Source organism: Petromyzon marinus, chromosome 28, assembly GCF_048934315.1.
Source record: "Petromyzon marinus isolate PM22_M1 ecotype Great Lakes invasive population chromosome 28, UKy_Petmar_22M1.pri1.0, whole genome shotgun sequence".
NCBI classification, from domain to species: domain Eukaryota; kingdom Metazoa; phylum Chordata; class Hyperoartia; order Petromyzontiformes; family Petromyzontidae; genus Petromyzon; species Petromyzon marinus.
The window spans coordinates 9,331,121-9,355,099 of NC_133694.1; the positions used below are offsets into that span (position 1 = coordinate 9,331,121).

The window sequence follows — 23,979 nt, forward strand, 5'->3', positions numbered from 1 at the left end:
TGGCTTGCAGAAGAGATCTTTTACGGGACTTCTCCGTCAGCTCGCTGCACTTGAGAACCCAGTTTAATCACAGGAGGCCTGTCTGGGTATGGACCCAGGGTCTCAGTGGCGCCAGCTACAGTGCCCTGCCCGGTCACCTCCTGACCGTGTTTCCTCGTCGTGATTTCCCCCATAAGCGAAAGCTTCAAACTCATGTCACACCCTGGCAATACACAACTCTGGCTCTGTCAACAAGATGATTACTCTTTTTCCTTGGGTTTGCATCTTCCTTGAAGAGGCCCTGTGGATTCCCATACAGGATTTCACAGCCGGTGCTTGAGGCTGCTCTGTGCTGCTTTACAAAAATGTGTGGGAATCGCACGTTTATGTTATGAATTACATTTGATAAAATCCTTATTGTAGAAATCACATAGACATTTTTCTTTTAGTTAATTCGGAGAATGAAAACGGTCGTCAAAGTATTTTCTCACCAAGTTCCATATAACCTAAAAAAATAAGTGCAAAAATGATTATTGCAATGTACATTGTAGCATGCCATATAATTAGTTCATATGTACTGTATGCACAGTACGTTATCTCCCCATGAGCAAAATTGTCACGATTTTCTTTTGGATATAATCCCTGGAAGTAATCGTTGCAACTCTATCTAGCAGAATATGATGACCGATAGACCAAGCTTCTTGGAGGTAAACATTCCCCCACCAAGTACCATAGTCCTGTTTGTTGTCTTGGTCAAGCAAGTAAAGTTTCAAAGAAGGCCGTTACATAATTAACCATGCTTTAAAATGTAACTTTCCTATTAGTTAATACTAATAGTTGCCACTTACTAAGTAACTTGCGTATTTTAAAGTGCTTCGCTGGTTGTGCAAACATTTAATATTTCCAGAAAGTTTCAAATTAAAAACAAATACATGTTTTCCCTTTGTCAAATATATATTAATATAAAAAATACAGCAATATTTTAATATTGTACATGCATCGCTCTACTGATGAGCCCTAGCGAAGGGAAAAACTGGCCCAGAGTGGTGTGGCTTAACATAAGTCTGGAAAACCACTCATACCGTTTCATTGAAATACATGCTGCATTTTTGAAAGATACACAGCTGCGGTTTACTGTGTACATTTTAGAGCTTGTGCTATTTAACTCTGCGAGGTGTTTTGGGGATGCACATTTCGCTGCATGTGTCCACCCAGCCCTTCAGAAGCTTCCAGCATTGTGGAGCGAAACGTCGGACATCGTGCCGAATAACACGGTGTAACAGCCCGAAAACGCATCGGACCGCTAGAGGAAGAACTCATTCGTTTTCATTTTAAAAAATCAAATAACTTTATTCACCTGAAAAATATAGACGGTAAATGTATCAGAGAAACAACCTTTCTAAAAAAAAAAAGTTAACCTGGCGTTGCGCAGAAACGCACGCGAAGAAAAAAACACATTTGTCCAAGTGCACTGGCGGCCAGCTAGGCCTCGGCAAGGTAAGGTAAAAACAACGAGCCTACCTTTGCCCTACCTTTTACCTTACCACTATACAACACTCTACCTACCTTTTACCCTTCAGCAGGTAAGGTAAAAGGTTAAAAGCAACGAGCCTACGTTTACCCTACCTTTTACCCTTACCCCATACAAATTACCCGATTACAGGGTAATTACTGGGGTACTACACATGAAAAAGGTTTATAACAGGTAAATGCTTGGTAGAGCGCTTTATTCATATAGAATACTCTCGATTATTCCAATTTTACACGCTTTCTTTTAACTCACTGTCTGTCGTTGTCGTTGTTATATCCTCAAATCTTGTAACTCAATTTTAACCCACCTTCCATTGTGGTATCGACTGCAAACTTGGTATACTTATGGCATACTGATGACAATACTGTATTGTATCATTAAAAATTAAATAAAAAATATTTTTTTACATTATTTTATATGTTATGTTTCGGCTTGGGTCTAATTGTCCACGCTCAACTGACGTTGGCTGTACATCACCACGTTCCCCTTACGTTGTGGCAAACTTCGGGGCCACTTCCTGGAGTCGTGCAGTTCTGACATTACTAGTAGGGTACATTTCATTAAAGCGTGTTTTTAAAAAAGTATTTAAAATAATACTTATTAAATGGAGGCCACGCACTGCGCCACGGAGCTTTTAGCAGTAAACAAGGCACCGTATTTAGCGGGTAATACTTCGTGCTACCTTTACCCTACCGGGTAATTCTTCCAAGCTACCTTTACCCTACCCTTTACCTTACCCCTTGGCATGTCGACACCTTTACCCTTTTACCCGGTAAAAAAAAAAAAAAGCTAAATTACCTTACCTTGCCGAGGCCTACGGCCAGCTCAGTAAGAAGTGAAGCAATTATCACAGTGGCTCAAGTTTCAGCATCCAGCTTTATCGGCTATTACGAGGCGGTGATGCCGCCGGGGCGCTGTGAGCGTTGGCCCCCCCTCCCCCCCCCCCCCCCCCCCCCCCCGTTGAGTGATGTCCCACTGGGAGAGGGGGATGCGGGCCCCTTACCTCCGTGCCCCCCACGACGATATTCAACAGCACGTCCTCGAGTAGGAGGCCAGATCGTGGTGGCACAGCCCGCCGTTCAGAGTGAGCCTCGGCGCAGATGACGACGGCGGCGATAGGTGATATCACTTTTGTCTGCGACCAACGGTAAAGCACGGGGGGCCAGCTGGGGCATCGGCGCAAATTGGGCTTGGGTTAAAGCCCTGCCGGAGTCGCCGGAGTGTTTGTGTTTTTTTAATTTGTCATATTTATCGATCGAAGGGCTAAGCCTGGCGGTGCGTTATTGTAAGTGGTGTCTGACGGGACGATTGAAATTGCGGTTCTAAAGGGGTTTCTTATTGGTCAAATGAGAAAGTAGAAAGGTTACGCTAATTGTTTTTTTATATTCTTGGTTATTTACCGAAAGAACAAAGAATGTGAATCCCTGCAGTCACGAAAGCTTTAAATTAAAAATAAAGCTAATTTTTTGTTCAGCTCGTGTGTATAAAAATAAAATGTTTTCGTATGAGCTGCTGAGAACAGTCATGTGATGATACGCATGAACGCGTGTGCTATTAATTATGTTCTTCGTTAAATGTTATTAAACTAACACTTCATTAAATTAACACTTTCATATGTAATATCCTTAAAATGTATTGTAAATTTTTGGTAAAGCAAAGTTGTTTAAGTCAATAATGAGCCCATTAAATACACGCACAATGCCAAGCTAATGTACCCCATTTTTACTACATGTGTTCCTGATGTATTTAAGTATACATGCATTATTTCAGCATTTTTTTATTTGCACCTGTGTATAACATACTACAGTGTTACAAAAATAGAGAAACCTTCTTCTGAGATTCACGATTTTGCTATTTATTTTGCTCTTGCTTGTTACTTGTTGCTTCGAGGCAGACTGTGCACATTAGTCCAACGCATTACTGTTTTTACTTGCACATTTTTTTTGCCCACATGTCCGGTGCTTGACCTAAGGGGCGCCTCGCGAGTCCTTTTACGCTCACGCCAAATATGCAGCATACAATAACGCTGGTACATTACTGTGCAATTTAAATATGCCTTGCAGTCAAAATGCGAAATTGTTGTTCAGTAATTTGGCTTTTTTTTCTCAATGCAATATAGCGCACACGTCCATAAAATGCATTGATGCGCAATATCAAGAGTTCGTTTTATAACGTGTTTCCGAGTTCAATGAACATTGGAGCAATGCTCCATTGGCAAACTGTTTCGGAAATTCCACATTTCCATACTGGGGGCAAGTATCTCATTTGGACCACTGTTATTACAATGCAAAAATAAAATTACTTATTTTTTGGCCAAGCGCATATTGTGTAGCATTATTCACAAGTGGCACGGGCAGGTTGGGGTGCGATAATTTTTGTTTCTGAAATTATAAATAGCTGTGCCATGTATAGTAATTAATGGGTTACTCGCAATGTTTTAAGAGCTATGCGCAGACCAATATAGCTCATGGCACTCTCAGGGTGGAGAATAAATTGGACATGAATAAGGTATAGCCTTATTACATTTTGCCCTTTATTCTATCATGGCTTGCTCTAGCAAATTAAGAATGATAATTATAATTGAAGTACGGTATTTGGTAGGCCAATGTCTACATCTGAAGTCTGAAATTCATTACACGATTGCTCAATCGTACTACGTTAACTTGAGTACCTGTGGTCAAAGCACATGTAACAGAGATATTCAGTTTATTCGTGTTCCATCCCTTCTTTTTGCGACTGCTTGGCAATACAAAACGATTTGTGATCTTCAGTTTAACACGTAGGCTTTTGCGACCAGTATTAGTCATAATAAAGGTTTTTGGGCTAGATCGCGTTATTTATAAATGTGTCGTAACCCTCCACCACCCGACACGGCCAATCAGCATTCTGGCGAATTGCCCGATGATGCTGGATGTAATTACCAGCGAAACGTCGTACTCAAAAACTGTAAATGTTGTAGATTCACTCTTCAACACACCGGTGGGCTAAAGTAGTGAACTATTTGTCTTTTGTCAACGTGACACTTTTTTTGCTGATTGACCGTGTCGGGTGGTGGAGGGTTACGACACATTTACAAATAACGCGATCTAACCCAAAAACGTTTATTATGATTTGTGATCTTGCTGCAAAATGTAATAATCTGGTTCATTCTATTTTCATATTAAAATAAAATTCAAAACTCTGTTCAGACAGGTGTGTTTTGCACAACATTACAGACATTTTAAAAAGTGCATATCGGATTAAATTGAGCACAGTTGAGAGCTGTGTGTGTGTGAGAGGAGAGAAAGATTTGGGATATAAAAGATAATTTGAAAGCGAGCGGAAAGCCTGTTTGAGATACATTTTGATGGACTTGAATCTATCTACAGAGATTGGTTGAATTTAATTGGATGCATTTGAGTTATTAAAATTACAATAAAATAATATACGTAGGCTTTCACTACCATATTGAGATTCACAATTGGTTTCTTTTGGGTTACATCAAGTAGACTACGTATAAAAGTAATGATTATAATCAACATTTAGCTTTTTCACATTCCAGTTTGCTGACGAACCAAATTAATTGGGATATTTGTCCATCTAACAACTTTATTTGATCCACTTTGCGAGGTGGTGGAGGGTTATAATGTTGAAGACAATCCCCGATAAGCACGGTTGGCTATGTACAGTGTGAAAGAAGTTCAACATACGTAAATTAACAAAATAAAATTAACATGTATTTATACTTACAGGGTCTTATCCAAATTGAAACGAATTATGGATCAAATAATAACACTTTATTTAATATTAACAATAATAATAACCACGAGACAATATAATGTCTATCACATCAACGTTAAGAGTAAGTTTGTGAGACAAATGCGATTTGTGCAAAAGAGGGATGCAAACAAATTGTATGATTTTAAAACGGTGCTCGCGTCACGCCGGGGTCATTGTAAACGGTAGAGCAGATGAGCAGATGTGTGGCTGCAGAGCCGACTTAAAAAAAAATGTAAAAGATATATTTGTAATATTGTTCTCATAAACTACATGTAATCTACATTACATATAACCTACATACGAGCTATATATCATTACATAATCATAAGCAGCAGAGTTGTCTCCATTGGAGATGTTTGGCGCTTTGACGGCTAGTTAATGAGACATATGGAATCAAGTTGTGCAATCAAGGTATAAATGTGAAATATTTAAGTATTGTTGCTGTTTTTTTTTAGTTTCTAGTATATGTATTTATTTACGAGACTCCCACGATTCCTTTGTACTCTTTTGAAGTAGAATACTGCTTAGTGACGTTTTCCAATTCCTATTTTAGTATATTGGTTTTTAGTTGGGCAAAAAAAACAGTGCACAGGGAAAGTCCCGTGCATACAAATGCAGAATTTACAAACTTTGCACAGATCGGTCATACACCTTGCTCTAAAGACGTATACAAGCGCCATACTATCCTGTAGAAAGAGGCACATCACTCGTTCTCCATCTTGCTGTGATACATCAACCCTGCTTTCAGGTTACCGGATTACAGGCATGTACCGTCACATCTTGCTAAGTTGACGTTAAATCTGTTCTGCTCATACTGTGCCATCACAGTTGAGCTCTGGTTAAGGGCCTCTGCCTGAAACGCGACTTGCAGCACCTCCAATGCGTTCGTACCGCGCATTGTTTGGCATGATTTCTGACAAGCTCCCCAGCATGTGTTGCGAAACGTCGGACATCGTGCCAAACAACACTCGGGGGACAACCAAAGAACACATCAGAGAGCCATACTGCGCAAAATATGAAAGCCCTGTGCAAATACTATTCGGTATTAAAGTACTATAGTTTAACAGCACAGCTTGGAGAAAAAGCCACTCTGTGGAGCGATCAGCTTGCCGCGTTTTGCCGCACGCCCACTCGCCAAACACACGATTGTCACAATCTGGCACAGGTCGGCGTTGATATCTTTTGAGTCCCGACTAAAAATAGATAAAAAGAAAGCATTCTCATCGTTAGCTTTGTTATCCTCTGGCTTTTATCTTACCACCCCGGTTTTTTATATATTATGTATGCCTCCCTTTTCCATGTGCGGATGCATTGAGACATTGTGAAAGGTGCCTAAATACGTGACAACTATTATGCTTCGTGATAATATATATAACAAAAAAATATATATTTGTCTGAGAAGAAAATGCTGGAAATGTGCTGACGTGTGACTGATGGCGGACGATGCCGCAGACGCTAAAACCGGTGCGCGTGCGTGCGTGTGCTCCCAGCTCACGAGGCAGGGCTGATCACGCTGCAGGTGGCGTGCGAAGGGCAGATCATTTCCACCGCCGTGGTGTTTGAGTACCGGGCGCGCAACTCTCTGTCGCTGCCAGCCACGCAGCACGACTGGCTCTCGCTGGATGGTGAGTCACCGCCCCCGGGTGGGTGAGGGTAAGGGGGGGGGGGCCCCCACTGCCACCCCGAACTTTAAAAGAATAAATCTTCTTACTTCGACAATTGCTGCACTTGGGCTTGCAGTGCGTCGTAGCACTGATTTTGTAAGTTATACAGGGACTCCTATACTTACAAACGAGTTAGGTCCCAGAGGTCGGTTCCGAGGTCGATTTGTTCATAAGTGCAGCTTTACTCCTGTCAAACATATTCTACGGCATGCACACTAAACACGGGGAATGGCTTTACAAGTTGTATAATCTGCTGTAGATGTAGATGCCACTGGTTCTTCATGTTCGGCAGATGTAGATGCCACCACCGCCATCTATTGCACGGCGGTTGAACTTATGAACACGCAACTGGACATAGGACAGGTTTGTTCGCATCTCTGAAAGTTCATAAGTCGAATGTTCGTAAGTAGATTAGTCCCTGTACGACTTGTTTTTTGTGGGCTTGGGAATTGTGTACATGGATAGTTGCGGGAATGATGGTCCCTGTTGATGCTTAACGCTGCAAAATGTTCTGCATATGATTGTGCGTATGTGATTTACGATGCATTTATCTTCCAGAATGTTGTTGTGATATAAATTTGAGGTCATGGTCAAACAGCAGCCCCCATTGACATAATGGTGTGTTGGGGAAGCCTTGAACCAGCACTGGTTTGGGCTATCAGTTATTATTAGCATTATTTTATTCAAGTAATTACATTACAAAAAAAGTATATTATTTCTTCAACAACAACAAAACCTTGTCAGAGTGTACTTATGATGAGAATATACCGTTGAAGGAATGGTGATTGCCCTCTGTTCGGAAGAGAATGGTTTCCCCCAACGTTTCACTGCTTGGCATGTGAAACGGAAGGGGGCCCATCGGGCTCAGCCTCTCGTGCAGCTGTGCTGGCCTTGCCGTCGACTGCCTCGACACTGTTGCGGAGAAAACTAGATTTGTGCTCGAAATAACCTTAACGTCCGTGGGATTTGTCTACCACCTGGAAGAAGATAAGATTGAGTTCTGGCCCATATGTGCCTTTTGGCTCTAACAATGGGGATGAGATGGCAAATATATCCTGTCACCACTGAACAGGGAAACAAATGTAAAGAAATATATCCTGTCACCGATGACTAGGAAACATTTAAAGATAATAGGTTAACACCTATGCCTGCTTTTCATACAAAGTGACCTCTCAAAAAGGCTCGCATTGTTTGCCGATGTTGTGTGAAAACGATTTTCAAAATTAGCGGTACTACATTGACAACGGTGGTGCAAAAGCTCATATAAAAACATGCGCGAATATGATATGCTCAGAGAGCACCCGCTAGGGTAATTAATTCAGATGCTACAACATTAAAACCCGTTCAGCATAAATTGACGAAGGCATATCTTTACATTTGTAATTTCCGTAGCATGAGTCTATTATTGTTGGGGATTTGATAGTATTTGTAAATAGTAAGTGTAACTTCGCATTATATTCACACTATATTTTTACAGAAAATTAAGGAGCGCTCAGCCCAGGAAATTAATTCACTCACGCTTTCTCACGGAAACACTACGGCTTGTTCAAACTTTCATAATCTGTGAATGTTTCGCGCATATTATTCACTTGATTGTAGCTGCGTTTCTTCTTTTTTTTTCTAATTCAAATTATTTTACTTTTGTTTTGTAATGTTGCACTCTGATCGAATGCCAAAAATGAACCACAATACCTTGCTCGTCTCGTAAAATTGCACAAACCATGACGCGAGCTCGCGTCATCCTCGCAGCGGCTTTTGGCTAGCCATAAAAACAAAGACGGTCACTGCATTGGGCACTTTCAGATGCGCTTCTGCAGCCGCCTGGGACGCTCTTCCTTCCGATATTAGGAAGTCACTGGAGCTTCGCACTTTTAAATAATCTAGATTGACAAACTCATTTCTTTAGAACTGCTTTTTGCATTTAGTTTGTTGTCATTACCCCACACCTCCAATTAGCCCGGATGGCTACGTGCGGTGCAAAAGATGTTCAACATACATACGTGCATACCTTTGCGGATGTGAAGGCCTGCTCAGTGTGCTGCACAACACACATACACATTGTTTACTTTACGCTTTGTGATATCTGCTCAGATGGTGCCTCGCCTCCCCCCCCACCCCCAAATAATATGTATTGCAATGCATATAACTTTGTAATGATAAAAAAAATAATTGCATGTTCCATGTACAAGGGACATTGCCCGAAATGTCACCTTTTGTATAGTTTTTCCTTTCAAGGTGGCATTATTGACGAATGTGTTGAGTTTTTTGTTGTATAAATGTATTATATTGTTTAAAGAAAATAGGATACCAAAATTCGGAAGGGCCTTGAGAATCGCCCTTTATGAAATATGTAACCCTGATTTATATGTTGGTAGAAAGTGTTTTTTTCTGCTAAATTATTGTAGGATTTGTATTCATGTCTTCTATAAAAGCTCTTAGCAATATCATGATATTTCTTCCAAAACAAGTCGGGCCTCCTACCTCGTTGAGGATTGAGTCCGATTTAAGCAGACAATGCTACCACGGTGTTTTCCTCCACACTGTGAGTGTATTCTTGGTGCTTTCGGTAAAGTCACGTAGAAGGGAAACAATAAAATAATAAAAATATAAAACAATAAAATTCTCACGACGTTTCGACTGCAACACAAGCAATCATCATCAGGTGTGGTTTTCACACCTGATGATGATTGCTTGTGTGACTTTACCGAAAGAACCAAGACTATGAATCCCTGCAGTCACGAAAGCTTTAAATCAAAACTGTGAGTGTAGTTAAAACGTGACCCGGAGACGAAAAAGTCCAAAGTCTACTTTCACATTAAATCAATTGGGCGCCGCAATTGGTGCAGGTAATGCATGCGGCGTGGCAAGAATGCCGCGCCCGGTCTTGCAAACCATTTTTTTTTTCACCCAGCTGTTGAGCAAAATAGAACGTTGGGGGTTCTTGCACCGTTCCAGCTTCATTTATTTCGTATAGCCCTGTGAGCCATTCGGCTCTTGAATCGGGTGCAACCGCAACAAACAAAAACATGAACAAGAAAACATCTTAAAGTGACTACGCGCAAACAGAAAAATCCAGGAAAAAACAGCAAAGTCTTCCAGAAAAAGCACCGCATATCAAATGCTGTGTGCAAAAATCCCAGTGGGATGCAAGTCAAACAATAAGACAATTTAGATTAAAGTTATCAGTCTAGCTCTGTATTACAACCAACAAATATGGCGAAACCAAAAACGTTTTCGAAATCACCAAAATAAAGCTATCAAAGCAATGTAACCGTGGTGTCACCGTGTCAGCGAAGAAGGCAAACTCTCTCAACTCATGGAGGTAAAAGGCACGTTGAGAGCAATCCCGAACCCCTCCTTCCGTTAAGTGCACGCGCGACCCCTTGGATTACACAAACATCGCCCGCAGTCACAAATTAAGTGGCCGTTGGTCACCTCCAAATATGTCACACGGTTGCAAAACAAATACCCGCCAGTAAGCTTTTAAAAGATGCTTCGAGTTTTTCACCTTAAATCGAATTAAACGTGTCCAAAGATAACACCTTTGCACTCATGTAATCGAAAACGTTTCGCGATGTGGCCTTTAACAAGATCACTATTGAGTGCACCCCATCATTATCAGACCTCAGAGGCTAAGCAGTAGTTGAGCCTGGATAGTGCTTTGATGGGTGACCACCATGCCATAGTAGGTGTTGTCGGCTGTAGTGCTATGATGTTGGCAGAAGAGTGCAGTGTAGTACAATGCATTGTTGTTACTGTACTTCTGTGCTTCCTGATTTCTGCTCCTTGCCTTTGCCATGAATTGACTGCCCTGCATTATTGAAGTGTGCAATTGTGAACGCCTTAACACACTGAACGTTAATTCTATGGGTAATGGGACAATTAGAATTGGAATAAATTCCATGATTACCACCTATGGTTTATTGTATTATTGTCAGACATTGTGGTAACTTCTTGTGCCGCCAATACAAACAGTAATAATTAAGCATTTTTATACAGCACCTATCATTGAATTCACAAAGCACTTTACATCGCTAAATTCTCAGCCAAAGTTTGTGAGAGCAGTCATTCAGATGCTGACCAGGTGGCTCAATCAGTAGGTTGAGAATTCAAATCCTGATTGGGGGTTTACTCAACCCATCAACTTTCCTTGGTCAGTAAAATCCATACCACTTCGCGTGAAAGTCAACCGTGGTTGTCCTATGGGGAGACTCGCCTCTGCCATAGGAATGTGTAATATCCACTCCAGGCTTAAGGGGAGCGTGGGAGATGAGCAATGCCTCAATGTTGATATGAGCAAGAAATCACTTTTGTATTTTGATGTACGAGCAATCAGCGTGGCTGTTGAGAACAGAGAGCTGTGTTCCGCTTAAGGTTTCTCAGGTATATCCTCAGCCTATGTTCTTAGTCAGGTATGAAACTAAAACCGATCAGATAAAGAAGTGCACGCGCTACCTATATATATTTATAAAAATAATTTACACTAAACATATCACGTACTCACGTTTACGTAAGAATACTGTCTTGTGTGCAACGCACCATACACACATGCCTACACAGCAGTATGTGCAGCCAGGCGTGAATCCGATAAGTGAAGGGTCATTATCCGATAAGTGAAGGCGTGCGTGAGTGATAATGGAAGAGTTATGCGGTGTGAAAAACATTGTCTAACTTTCAGCATACATCAACCACATTAGAGCTTCCTCCTAGGCCTAGTATCAACCTTGGCGAAGATGCAGGTGATTGTCATGTAAAATGACGAATGACACAGTGTTGAAAAGCATCTTCCATTCCACTGAGTTCATACCTCTCAATGCATTTTAAAAGGTTTGAATGCTTCTTAAGTGGCAGTAACGTCGAAGTCTTTATCCAAGCCATCATTGTTATTCTAAATCGTCAGGGGCCACGGGTTTACCACGATGCCTTGTCACTCAACTCTCTCCACCTCTTGCGGTCATCTGCGATGCACGCATATCGTCTGCCGCCGATCTCCTTGTCCAAATCGCGACGTTCATCATATGACTGACTTGTTCCTTGGCCGACATCTCGTCCATTCGAATGGGTCCTGCAAGATGGCGTTGGAGATTCTTCTTTCTCTCTGTCTCCCTTTGGTCGTTGAGCGATGTCAGCCACCAAACCATTGCACCTTCCTCCTGTTATCGCCAGTCGTGGTTTGTGTCGATTTGACTGACTTGTATGATGGGTAGTCGGTGTACCATGGAATTCCACGCTGCCAAAAGAAGTACTGTGTCTCAAAAGCCTTAATTATTTCATTGGCGTCGCTCGTTCATGTTCAATATTCACAGCCATGTCACGTGACCGACATTTGCTGTTGATTGAATATTTAGGCTGGACTTGTATATTGCCCATGTCCGTTTAAATTTTGCTAACATTCTTATTTCAATTGCCCATCTGGTCCGAACCTCATTCTTCGACCTTCGATCTTCTGTGACATTTACTCCTAAATATTCAAAGCAAGGAGTTCATCCTATCAAGCTACTTTTTTTTTCTGTGACAGATGTCTTGTACTACCATTTCACTTATCCAAGTCACTGACCATGGAGTAGAGTATAAATCAGGGAAGCAATAAGTCAGTATTGTACTCTCCCTGCATGTACACGGACATTCACCATTTGTGAGGTTGTGTTTAAATGAAGAGCGCATCCATTTGACATTTGGCCAATAAAATTGTGGCTTTAATAAAGGGAAACCCGAGTTAGGAGTTGTGGTGATCAGTTACAGTTGCTCCAGAAGGCCAATTTTCCAACTTAACACTGAAATTCTAAGAAAATTTGAGTTCATCAGGATAAAAAAACGACGTTTTAGCGATGGTTATCAGGTTACAGGGCTGCCTTCAGGTGTTGTTGAACGACCTTGAGTATTATTTTAGTAGGTAGGGGCTACACGAGGGGAAATACCCAAAGCCCTTGCCTAAGTGCACCCAGTGCGTCACATGCATTGCTGCAGGCTGCGTGAAGAGAGACACGGAAGGGAAGGAGGGGGCGGGTATGGCCGGGTTATCGTCACAACAATTCTGAAAGAAACCGGATTAGACTTGGAGGAGCCAGCAAAGGTTTTGGGTGGGGGGGGCGATAGAAGAGTGTGACCACTCTGTCAGTGGCCAGACATGGCTCAATAAGACTTTACCTGGCGACCTCTAACCTAGCCTTTACCTGGCGACCTCTAACCCTCCTTGAAAGGGGCCGCATAACGGCGTTCGCATGGGTTCTGTTTACGTGAAGTCGTTATTTTCATCTGCATTGGCAATATTGTGGCACAAATGAACCCGGGCAGCTGGCTCTCATGGCGTTGCAGTATTTAGCATCGAACGAAGACGGTCGCCGCGCTTTGCGTACTTTCAGATGCGCTTCTGCGGCCGTCTGGTAGCGCTCTTCACTCCGATATTAGGAAACTACCGGGAGCTATATGCACTTTGAAATGACCTTTATTGAAAAGAATTTGTGTATGTTTAGTTTGTCGTCGTTTTTCCCACCGCACCTCCGATTAGCAAGTTTGGCGAAAGAAGTTCAACATACATTCGCATAGCTGCAATTTGAGATTTCAACTTGCAAGTCTCAATCTTAGAGCGGGGGCTGCACATGACCACCAAAACCTTCAACACGTGTAGTCAATAAAAACTCGTTCGTTTCTGTCTCGCTTGTCCTGGTGAGGGTCGCGTTGGCAGTGTGTTGAGTAGGGCGGTCCGGACCTCCCTTACCCTGGCGACAGACTCCAGCACTACTGCACTGCTATACACTACACTGCTATACACTACACTGCTATACACTGCACTACTATACACTACACTGATATACACTACACTACTATACACTACACTGCTATACACTACACTACTATACACTACACTGATATACACTACACTACTATACACTACACTGATATACACTACACTACTATACACTACACTGCTATACACTACACTACTATACACTACACTGATATACACTACATTACTATACACTACACTGCTATACACTACACTACTATACACTGCACTGCTATACTATACACTACTATACACTACACTGATATACACTACACTACTATACACTACACTACTATACACTATACACTAATATACACTACACTACTATACACTACACTACTATACACTACACTACTATACACTACACTACTATACACTACACTACTATACACTATACACTACTATACACTACACTACTATACACTATACACTACTATACACTATACACTACTATACACTATACACTACTATACACAGACTCTAGCTCTTCCAGGCGTTCCCAGGCCAGCTGAGCGACAGAGTCCGCCAGTGTGTCCTGGGCTGGCTCCGGGGTCTTCGCCCAGTGGCGAGTCCCTGGTAAAAGTATTTCCATATTAATATATAAATAAAGAAATACCCCTTTGTGTACGTTCAGTCAATTCAAGCTATGCCTACTTCACTCGTCGATAGTCGTTTTTAAATCTCTGTTATACTCTGTCTTTGTTTACGCGTGTTTTTTCTTCGGAATTTGTTCAACGCGCTCCGGACCCTGAGCGGAACATTAACCCCAATAAAGCAACAGAGCACGGATGTCTCTTTTGCAAGTGCCCCTGTTGCATCTGCGGTAAACTGCCTCGAACATCATTAGTCAATTCTAGATTTGAAGCTTTCGTGACTGCAAGGATTCATACTCTTTGTTTTTTTCGGTAAAGTCACGTAGGTAAAATAAAATAAAACAACTAAATTAAATCAAATCACGACGTTTCGGAGGCAACACAAGCTTCCTTCTTCAGGTGGAACAGACAGCAAAAATTCGCTGTATCCTCAAATGACACGGCTTGTACATAACTATGGTTATATAATTGAGGAACGTTTACTGACCGATGCATTCACTTTATGGTTTATTATACCAGATTTAAGTGCATAACATATGACTACATTATTTTTAGGGAAATACTGTTAGATACTACACGTTTATAGGTGTTAAAGCTCAAATGTGCATTGTCCTCTTGAGATTGAGGCTTACCAGTTGAAAATCTCCATTGCAGCTATTCGAATGATACGCGCTGCGACTGTATTATTGACTCCGTTAGTAGTGCTCAGGGAGGAATCTGTTGCTGCTGTGGTCTTGTGCGGAATATTATCCCTGGAGGATCCCGCCGTTGTTTCCAAACTCTGTATGCCAAACAAACATTTTCAATGTTATAAATGCACCTGTAACATACAAACCCTCCGCTAGATGGCGGAACGGGACTTGGTTTTTTTCTCTTCCTCTATGAACTTTAATGTCTACGCAGCAACAGAGCCCCACCACATTCCATGTTGTTAAGAAATAAATATTGAGTTCATTGGTCATGCTTCATCTTCAGTGATGCACAAGCACGATTAACACAAAAAATAACACCCAAAGCCCTTCATCAGTAACGCCCAGGCCTTTAAATAATACAATATAATAAGCAATGAAAAAAATATATTTACCAGGTAAAGCCCACTGAGCTATCCATAGCTCTTTTTCAGAAGCGACCTGGCTATCACAAATGATAGCCCAACGAAGTGGATTATCATGTGGAAATGTATAGCAGCCAGATACTCTTTAAGCATGTTGGAGGGAAAACCCAGAGGACCCAGAGAAAAATCCAGGCGACCATGGGGGAGAGAGAGAAAAGCAAACTCCAAATATGCAGGCGTCACGGTTGGGATCGAACCAACGACCTCCTGTATACCAGGCGAGATTTTTTTTTACATCTCGACGTTTCGAGCAATAGCCCTTGTTCATAGCACATAAATGGTTTACGTAAATATATTGATGTTCTATGAATAAGGGCAATTGCGCAACACGTCGGCGATTTTATATATATATTTTCCTTAAATGCCACAGTGTTACAAACGAATTTATTGGGATTTTGATTAATATTATTCTCTTCCCACTAACAGTTGTAAGCTTTATTCGTGCAATCAACATTCATCGTTATCCTCCTTGCTGACCTACTTGAGTTTAGAAAGGCCAAGGTACACTTAAACCCGGCTCCCATAATTGATCCTCCAATGTATGCTCCCCAGCCTTAAAAGACTTTACCGCTGTGATGTATAATAATAATAATAAGCACTACAGTGCACTTCCATTACTAATCCATGGAAATGGACGACGATTGCGAAGTAACATTTCCAAAGCTCTCAGCCAGAAACCGAATGTTTATTTATACTGGAGGAATCCGATGAGCTGTTAAGCTCTTTTTCACATATGTCTCGTCGGGGCGGATCAGACAGTTACAACAACAAACTATACAACAACACAGTGGGAGTCCGAGGGATAGGAAAGGTAAACAGATCGCGAAAAAAATATCTATTTTAATCTTACAAGGTAAGGCCCACGGAGCTCTTAGCTTCTTTTTCAGAAGCGACCTGGCCACAAATGATAGCTCAACGAAGTGGCTTATCACGTGGAAATGTATAGCAACCAAATAATCTAAATAATCATCAGCCATCTTGACGAGGAATGAAAACTCTCGGCAGTTGGATTGGGAGTCTGGTTAATAACAGTCATGATTACGGCTTATAACAATAGCGCCTTTCATGCAATCTCAAGGTGCTTTGCATCAATGAAAATGTGTGGGTGGGGGGGGAGGTGTGGGAAGTTGCTTTGAGTTAAAATAGAAATTTCCATTTCAAAGAGAAGCGGGGACTCCCTCTGAAAACCTTCGGCAAGAAATTCCACAGTCCGAGTTCCGCGTTAACGATGGCCCAGACATCGCCCCCCCCTCCACCCACCCATGGACTTGAGCTGCGTTCTGGGGGTGCACAGGAGATCTAAGTCCGCCGATCTCAAGAGTTTTCGTTGAAACGCAGGAGGCTTTTTGTGGCATGACCATTGCCATCCATTTAAATTTTACATGGATGTGGTATTTTTCAACTTTGGAAAACATTTAAGGCTTCGTTTGTGTATATACCCACGGCGCTCCCTTGCTTGTAAATGATTTGTTCATAACTTCGATGAACCTGCACAATTACAGGTTATGTGAGTAATGTTGCTTTTTTACGACTCTGTCTGGGCCTTACAGTACTTTCTATGATTCAAAAATCATACTTGATTAGTGTTAAGAGTTGTAATTAAATAGTGGAATAGTTAAATAATACACGATGTAATACAATTTTTGTTCCTGGGTAGTAAGTGATATTTTTTCATTGCTTATGCCTAAAAAGTGTAGAAAATGGCTATTATTCCCCACAAACTTTGCTTTTGTGACCAGGACTTTATGGGAACGAAAGACACAAATGCACACCACGTTTTCTCATTTAAAGTAGGTACATTTCAAAATATCACTGTCCTGGTCACAAAAGCAAAGTTTGTGGGGAATTATAGCTATTTTCTGTACTTTTGAGGCATGAGCAATTAGGAAATAGCACTTACTACCCAGGAACAAAAAAAAATGTGGTTACACATTGTTATGTACCTTTTTTATTTTCTTGTATACTCAGTGAGTGTAGACCAAATGGAGGCATTGCAGGTGTAGCAAGATCAGTTATTTCATCAACTACAACGACAGTTTTTGAACAGGACAAGTTGATAACACGTAAGTGTGGCATCATTAACAATTACTCGAATAAATGTAACGTTAAAACAAGGATAGCACGCAACTTACGATGTACAATAATTCAACGCGTGCAATTGCAGACATTTTTTCTTCTATCGGGTATGTGCATTTCTATTTTTGGTATATGATTCCAAATTGATTTGCCCAAATTGAGCAGTCAGACATGTTTGAGACCAATCGTTTATTAAAATAGCCAGCGCAATGATGTACCTTTTGTCCTAAAATATAAATATACAGTATATATTTTCTCACGTTTTTGAATTCCTTTCTTTAATCGTCTGTTGTTTATGTGTGCTTATTTTCGTCTTTGCTCTTGTAATCCCAGTCTGCCCTTTAAAAGTAACTCATTCTGTCTCAATAGCGTCTCATCTGAGTGAAATACATTCTCAAAATAATCACGTGGATGCGTGAAGGAGACATGAATGTGTTTTATTATTTATATCGATTGAGACGTAAGTTTTGACTGCTTGTGAACGAGCGTGTCGCTGCGTGCACCTGTACAACATTTGACCTTCACCGCTGAAATGTTGCTCGAGTTTTTTACCCCCCCTTACGCAAAGTATTTTGGATTTTTTTTCTTTGTCCTCGTAAGCAAAACACGTCGAGCAATATTTCCGTCACGCATTGCGAAGCGGCGTAAGCCTTGGAAATGGCGTGTTTGTTCAACCGTTTTGTTGCAAAAATAAATGTGTGCCATTGAGCACACAAAAGCCCTGTTGTTACAAGTTTAATCGCGGCACTTGACGGCATGCACAAGTGTCACGTGTTGCTTCCAAACTGAACTATAGCGAGTGAAACGTGGAATACGTGTCTGTGAGGGCAATTTCGGCTTGCTTGTTTTGTGAATTTAATAATTTACGAATTACATTTGCTCTATGCCTCTGTTCCACCATGATATGTATCCGTGATTGTAGGTCATGCAAAGGAATGTTAGCCTGTTCATGGCGGAATATCAAAACACAAAGGATTATTGTTCATAGTTTCTTTATAGTGTAATAGTCATGTTGGCTTGAACTTGTTATGTAACACTCACATTAACATGCCCCAATTGTTGCAGAGATATAATAGGTTTTGTATGAGATTAAGTTAAATTCACACGCCAGTGCAAATTCGAATTTCCCGTTGAGCACCCGTTAAAACCTTATTCATTTCGAACATCATCGTTTTCATTCTTGTTGGAGCTTTTTGTTTACAATTCTGGTTGTGTGTGTGAATCATGCTTAATTGTGATGTTCTTGGGCATATGTCTACTTTGTAACGAGTGTCACAACTAAGTAAACAGCATATTGTTCCAAATTGCTCACTAATGCCACACACATTTAATTTTATTGGATCTATGATTTATTGGAAAGAGTATGCCGAGGGTGCTTCACCGCTGCTCAATTCCTCTGCTTTAACTCTTTGTACATTTGGTTTGCCCTAGTTGCTAGTTGTGGTGTTTAACTGTCACGGCGACGAAGAAACAAGCCGTTACTCTGGGCAATGTGCACGGTCTTAAGTGGTCATGACAGATATGGACTTTTCGGTGTACAGATCTATGCAGACACGAATTCAGGCGGGACTTCTATGGAGCTAACTCCCCGCGATAGCTTTTGGAAGTTACGTCTGCACTTTAAGCCACCCAGCTGTGTGTAAAGTAGGCTTAAATTTAATTCCGAAATGTCACGTAACTCATTCCAGCTGTCCATTTGAACCTGGCAAGGTTTATAAATGAAAAATAACATGTGATAGTGTATACATCTTTGTGCTAATGTATGTAATTATGATTGATAATCGAGTTTGTTTTACTATCGTAGAATGGAAATACACACATACATATATATTTGAAATGTAGACTTAAGTGTGCTCCAGACGTGGTGTTTAAATCATTTTAAAATATCCATGGCTTTTGTAACATTTGTTTCGTAACGCATTCTGCTTTGTGTCAGAATTTCTTGCCGAGTGAACATCATGATGTTATAGTTTGATTATGCTCACAAGGAATTTTCTTAGTGCATTCTTTTTTTCGAAATACAGTCTATAATATCCTTTACAGTAAAACCTTGGATTGCGAGTAACTTGGTCTGCGAGTGTTTTGCAAGACGAGCAAACATTTTAAGTAAATATTTATTTGATAAACGAGCGAGGGTCTTGCAATACGAGCAGTACGTATACGCTTTGTACTGCCGAGCGTCACGTGATCACAACTTATATACGAGTGCTTTGATATACGAGTGCTTTGGATTACAAACACGTTTCCGGAACGAATTATGCTCGCAATCCAAGGTTTTTACTGTACATTCCAACTGTGGTTTTGTATGCACCTAGCAGTGTATGAAATAACTACATACGCATATCAGTCACGAAAGACCTTCAAAGTTACATGCAAAAAAATGTTCTGCAATACATTTACTATAGAACAAAAACAATAGTATGATCGTTATAGTCGCAGTATGTTTCTTTGATGTTGCTAAATACTGTAGCGTGTATAGTTTATTTATCCGACAGGTTAAGAAGTGGAGAAGCGAGGACGTTTGCGTCGCAGTATAGGCTTGCAGTGTACATCTGGATAAACTCGAATTTAATGCATCAAAACACGTGAACTATTATCTTTCAAATCAAAGACCTCGAGCCATTTAAAATGCATACATCAAATGAAAGCAGAACATTTCAAATTGAAACATAGATTTAAAGAAATTACGATTTTGTTTCCATGGTCTCTATATGGTGTCCATATAGGCAGGATTGGCACTGATGGTATTTTTTTCCCACTTGACTCAATGGACAATATATATCCCTCGTATTTTCCTGCCCCCAGTTGCAAAAAAACACCATTGTTGAAATAATATTTACTTCATGCGTGAATATCAGGAATGTAAAAATAAAGGACTGTGGAAGCAAAATTGTCGTTTATACAGATAATGTCTCCCATGCATTTACAAATATTCTAAAGGTCTTTGCTGGTTGAAAGCCTCTCCACACCATTTCGATGGTGAGGGTTCTGTTTTTGCCATACTTCACCGCGCTGGTCAGTGCAAGTTTGTGAAAGGGAGTTTGGGGTGGACCCAGGACCAATTCAGACATCACTCGCCACTGATGACAGCCGTGGCTGGGAATCTAACTCAGGTTTACACAGCGGTCGTAGCACAGTGCGCAGAACCCACTGTCCACTCGCTCACCTCCCAACTATTATCACAGTCGTCGAATGAAAGAAAGCGGGGTTTTTTTTTTCTTTTTTAGAAATATGATTATAAATTACAACTCTCTGTGGGGTTATTTTTGTATCATACAACAGATGGCCCTAAACTTAATAACATCCGATATGAGTGCATATAATTGTTGCCGGGTATTCTCAAAACACACACATGGTATATGTAACCTTAGAGGGCTACGTGTATGAAAACGCATTACTTTGGTGGACGCAAGGTGGCGGTGCAGCTAAACACCAATGTTGAATGTGAACTTCCATGCTCCCCACCTTTCCCACCCTCCACCTAACCCTGCAATGGTCGACGTAGTCAAGTATGGTCAAACAATCCCCACCATGGCTCGCACGGTGTTGGGGATTAATTAATTTTAAAAAAACGGGCTGTAAACGTACATCCAACGTAATTTTAATTCAAACTTAACGAGGCATTGTAACACATTTTTAAAAGACAAGCTGAGACAAACGAACTAAAATGGCCATACAACTCGTGTTTGTTGCTACTTATACACGTGTAAAATAATATTTTATTACCTAAGTAATGAACCAAATAAATGTCGCTCGTCGTTTCCCTGGCTTTCTTGTCCTTCATCGGAAGTGACACTACCGCGTATGAATGCAAACGGAGTAATGTGCACCTTTTAAAATGTCTTTCTTTATCTCCTCGTTGATTTGGATATGCCCCTTGCCAACATGGTGCAAATCTGATGAGTGCCAGTCTGTTTATAATCGGCAAAACTGAAACCAGAAATGTCTACATTATTTTTGACCTTGCGTAAATTGGCATCCATATATACTGTCGTTTTTTACTTTTCTCCCTGTGGTCAGATCCATTTTATGGTTTGTAGTGTTCATGTGATAACAGCACAGAGTTCCCACACTTATAGCATTCCTGGCCACCCACATCGCTTACAGAGAAGTTGGCAAAGTCACATTCCCCCTAGGCCTTATGTTACGTGAATATTTACGTATTTACATAAGATGGAGCGGTCGCCTGGAATCAAACTTCGATCGGCTGGTTTCACGGCACAGTGCGCTAACCCACTGAACCACCGCTCCACCGCTCCACGTCGGCACGCGGACATCACCGGGGATACCGTGTTGTCAGGCAGGGCTGGATTGAGCCATTGGGGCAACTGGATAGTTGCCCGGTTAGCTGGACCTGAGCTGCATTCTCACTCAGCATGAACCTAAAATCTCCCCTTCAATCTGCCAGCAGATAATTTTAGTTGCGTACGGTATGAGGCCGTTCGATTCCAGAACCAAATTACCAAACAAATGCCCATTTGGCCGGTGACTGGAGCGAACGGCCAAATGGGCAGAGGCACAACAAACACTGTCACCCCCCTTGCCCTCTCCGCACCCTCCCTTCCCCTTTTGTGTGCTGTGTTGGCCTTCATAAGTGCCCGCTGACAGTACTTGCCCCAACTTGTTAGTTTATTTTTTTCTAAGTCCTTTTTTTTATATGTATACATAAAACTTGACACGAGCATTCAGAATTTGTGGGAGTTCATAAATATACGTGCACACACTGTAATCGAAGGTCCACTTAATGCCATGAGTGGTGACAAGCTCTTCTGACCCGGACACGTGTTCTCGAGTAGTAAATGACATTAACAAGTAAGGTCATACTGTTGCATACTTAATGCATTAAATAATACACGGTACATCTAAATGCTTGGCAGCTTCTTCTTTGGTTCTTTCGGTAAGGTCACTTAGAATGAGAATAAAATAATAAAATAACACAATAAAATTCTCACGACGCAGCTCTCGGTAAAAAAAAATCTGCATTACCCAACTGCGCCCTTTTGCTCCTATTATGTTTCAACATTCTTATACGCATTCTAATTTCAGACTTTGCATTGTTAACATTGCATGTCATTGACACCGATGGCCTGGCACGAACTTTTAACGAGTTTTTTTTTATGTTTGTATGACTGCACGATGTTATGGAAATAAATCACGATGCATCGTCAGTGAGACTAATAATGTTCCATTCTCAAAGCGTTTGGACTGCCTCTCATTTGTGCACACGCTGCGTGCGTGCAACCGAAGGCATGCAATAGCCAACTAGTTTTGTCGGTTGAACGTAGTATCACGTACGGTTTAACACATGGACTTTCGCGACCATTATTATCCATGATAGATTTTTTTTTGGGTTACGCGATCTTACCCCAAAAAAACCCCTCTATCAAGGATAGTATCACGTAGGTTCTCACTAAGTCCTGAATTTCACGATACTTTACCAGAAACACTTTTACATGTGTATCTTAAAATATGAAACCCCACACACACACACAGCCAAAACTTTATATAAACTTTAGTATCTTCATGGGGTAAGCCAATGATTATCTAAGTGTTGAATAATTACGATAGTAACAATACTTCTGATAAACAAACAGTGAAAGGTGTGCATCAGTCGATTGCAACCCTGCCTGAGCGCTCTATGTTAAAATCCCTGCGATTATTTAAGCACGTTGGTTCTTTAGTCGTCATCCTTCGTTGAGCATGCCCCAATAAAGTGTTGGTATTGTATAAAAATGTCATGCAGTATACATCACGCAATTTCCACACATGCCACATACAAGGTAAGCACAATAGAATAATTAATCATAAATCTTCTAATGTAAAATAACACGTTTTCTTTTACGAGAGGTCAGTGTAGATCTTTTTTTCTTGTATGTCTTTTTACGTTTATTTTTTTTAATTAAGTTGAAGGATGCTTGTGATCATTTGTAATGCTTGGTCATGCAAGGACATGTTTCATACAAACATTGGCTTAAGATTATGATGCGTTTTTTAATCTATTCACACTAAGGTCCCAAAAAATGACACTTTTTCTACCTGGCTTTTTGCATTCAGCATCTTATCAAAACGTAAAAAGCATTCTCGGCACTGCTTTTACACCGAACACAACATTGTGATTACTACAATAACATTACACTTCCTGAGTCAATAAGTCGGTAAAATGCTTGTAACCATGAATGAGTGATCTTTGACCCTTGACTCGTAGCATTCCTGCAATATCAATTAGCACGACGATCGCAACAACAACAAAAAACCATTGCGCCCAAAATCACGTGTGTTAGTGGACGACAACAAAAAACCCAATGTAATATTTAACATCTTCGTTTAACCGCCTGTTGTGAGGTTGGAGGAGAGCAGGTTGATGGCCACGTGCCATTTATTTTCTATGTTGCCCGCCTTGCTTATGTTCACTCGGCCTATTGTCACCAAAGGGTGCTTGCGCACCGGAGGCCTTGTGAGGCCATACCACACCTGCT

General features: G+C 41.0%; 1 protein-coding gene and 1 long non-coding RNA gene across 13 annotated transcripts in view; one reads left to right on the plus strand and one right to left on the minus strand.

The window, feature by feature from the left end:
- Positions 1-23,979, plus strand: part of LOC116946800 (calmodulin-binding transcription activator 1-like) — a 640,058-nt gene that overhangs the window by 503,350 nt on the left and 112,729 nt on the right. For all 12 annotated transcript variants that reach the window (XM_032961954.2, XM_032961960.2, XM_032961958.2 and 9 more), the window contains one exon: positions 6,760-6,894. In XM_032961954.2, coding sequence (XP_032817845.2) covers positions 6,760-6,894 — 135 coding nt within the window. The remainder of the gene's footprint in view (positions 1-6,759; positions 6,895-23,979) is intronic.
- LOC116946801 (uncharacterized) overlaps positions 11,814-23,979 on the minus strand; it is a 30,323-nt gene continuing 18,157 nt past the window's right edge. Inside the window, exon 4 of the long non-coding RNA XR_012945543.1 lies at positions 11,814-15,094. This is a non-coding gene — a long non-coding RNA (uncharacterized LOC116946801). The remainder of the gene's footprint in view (positions 15,095-23,979) is intronic.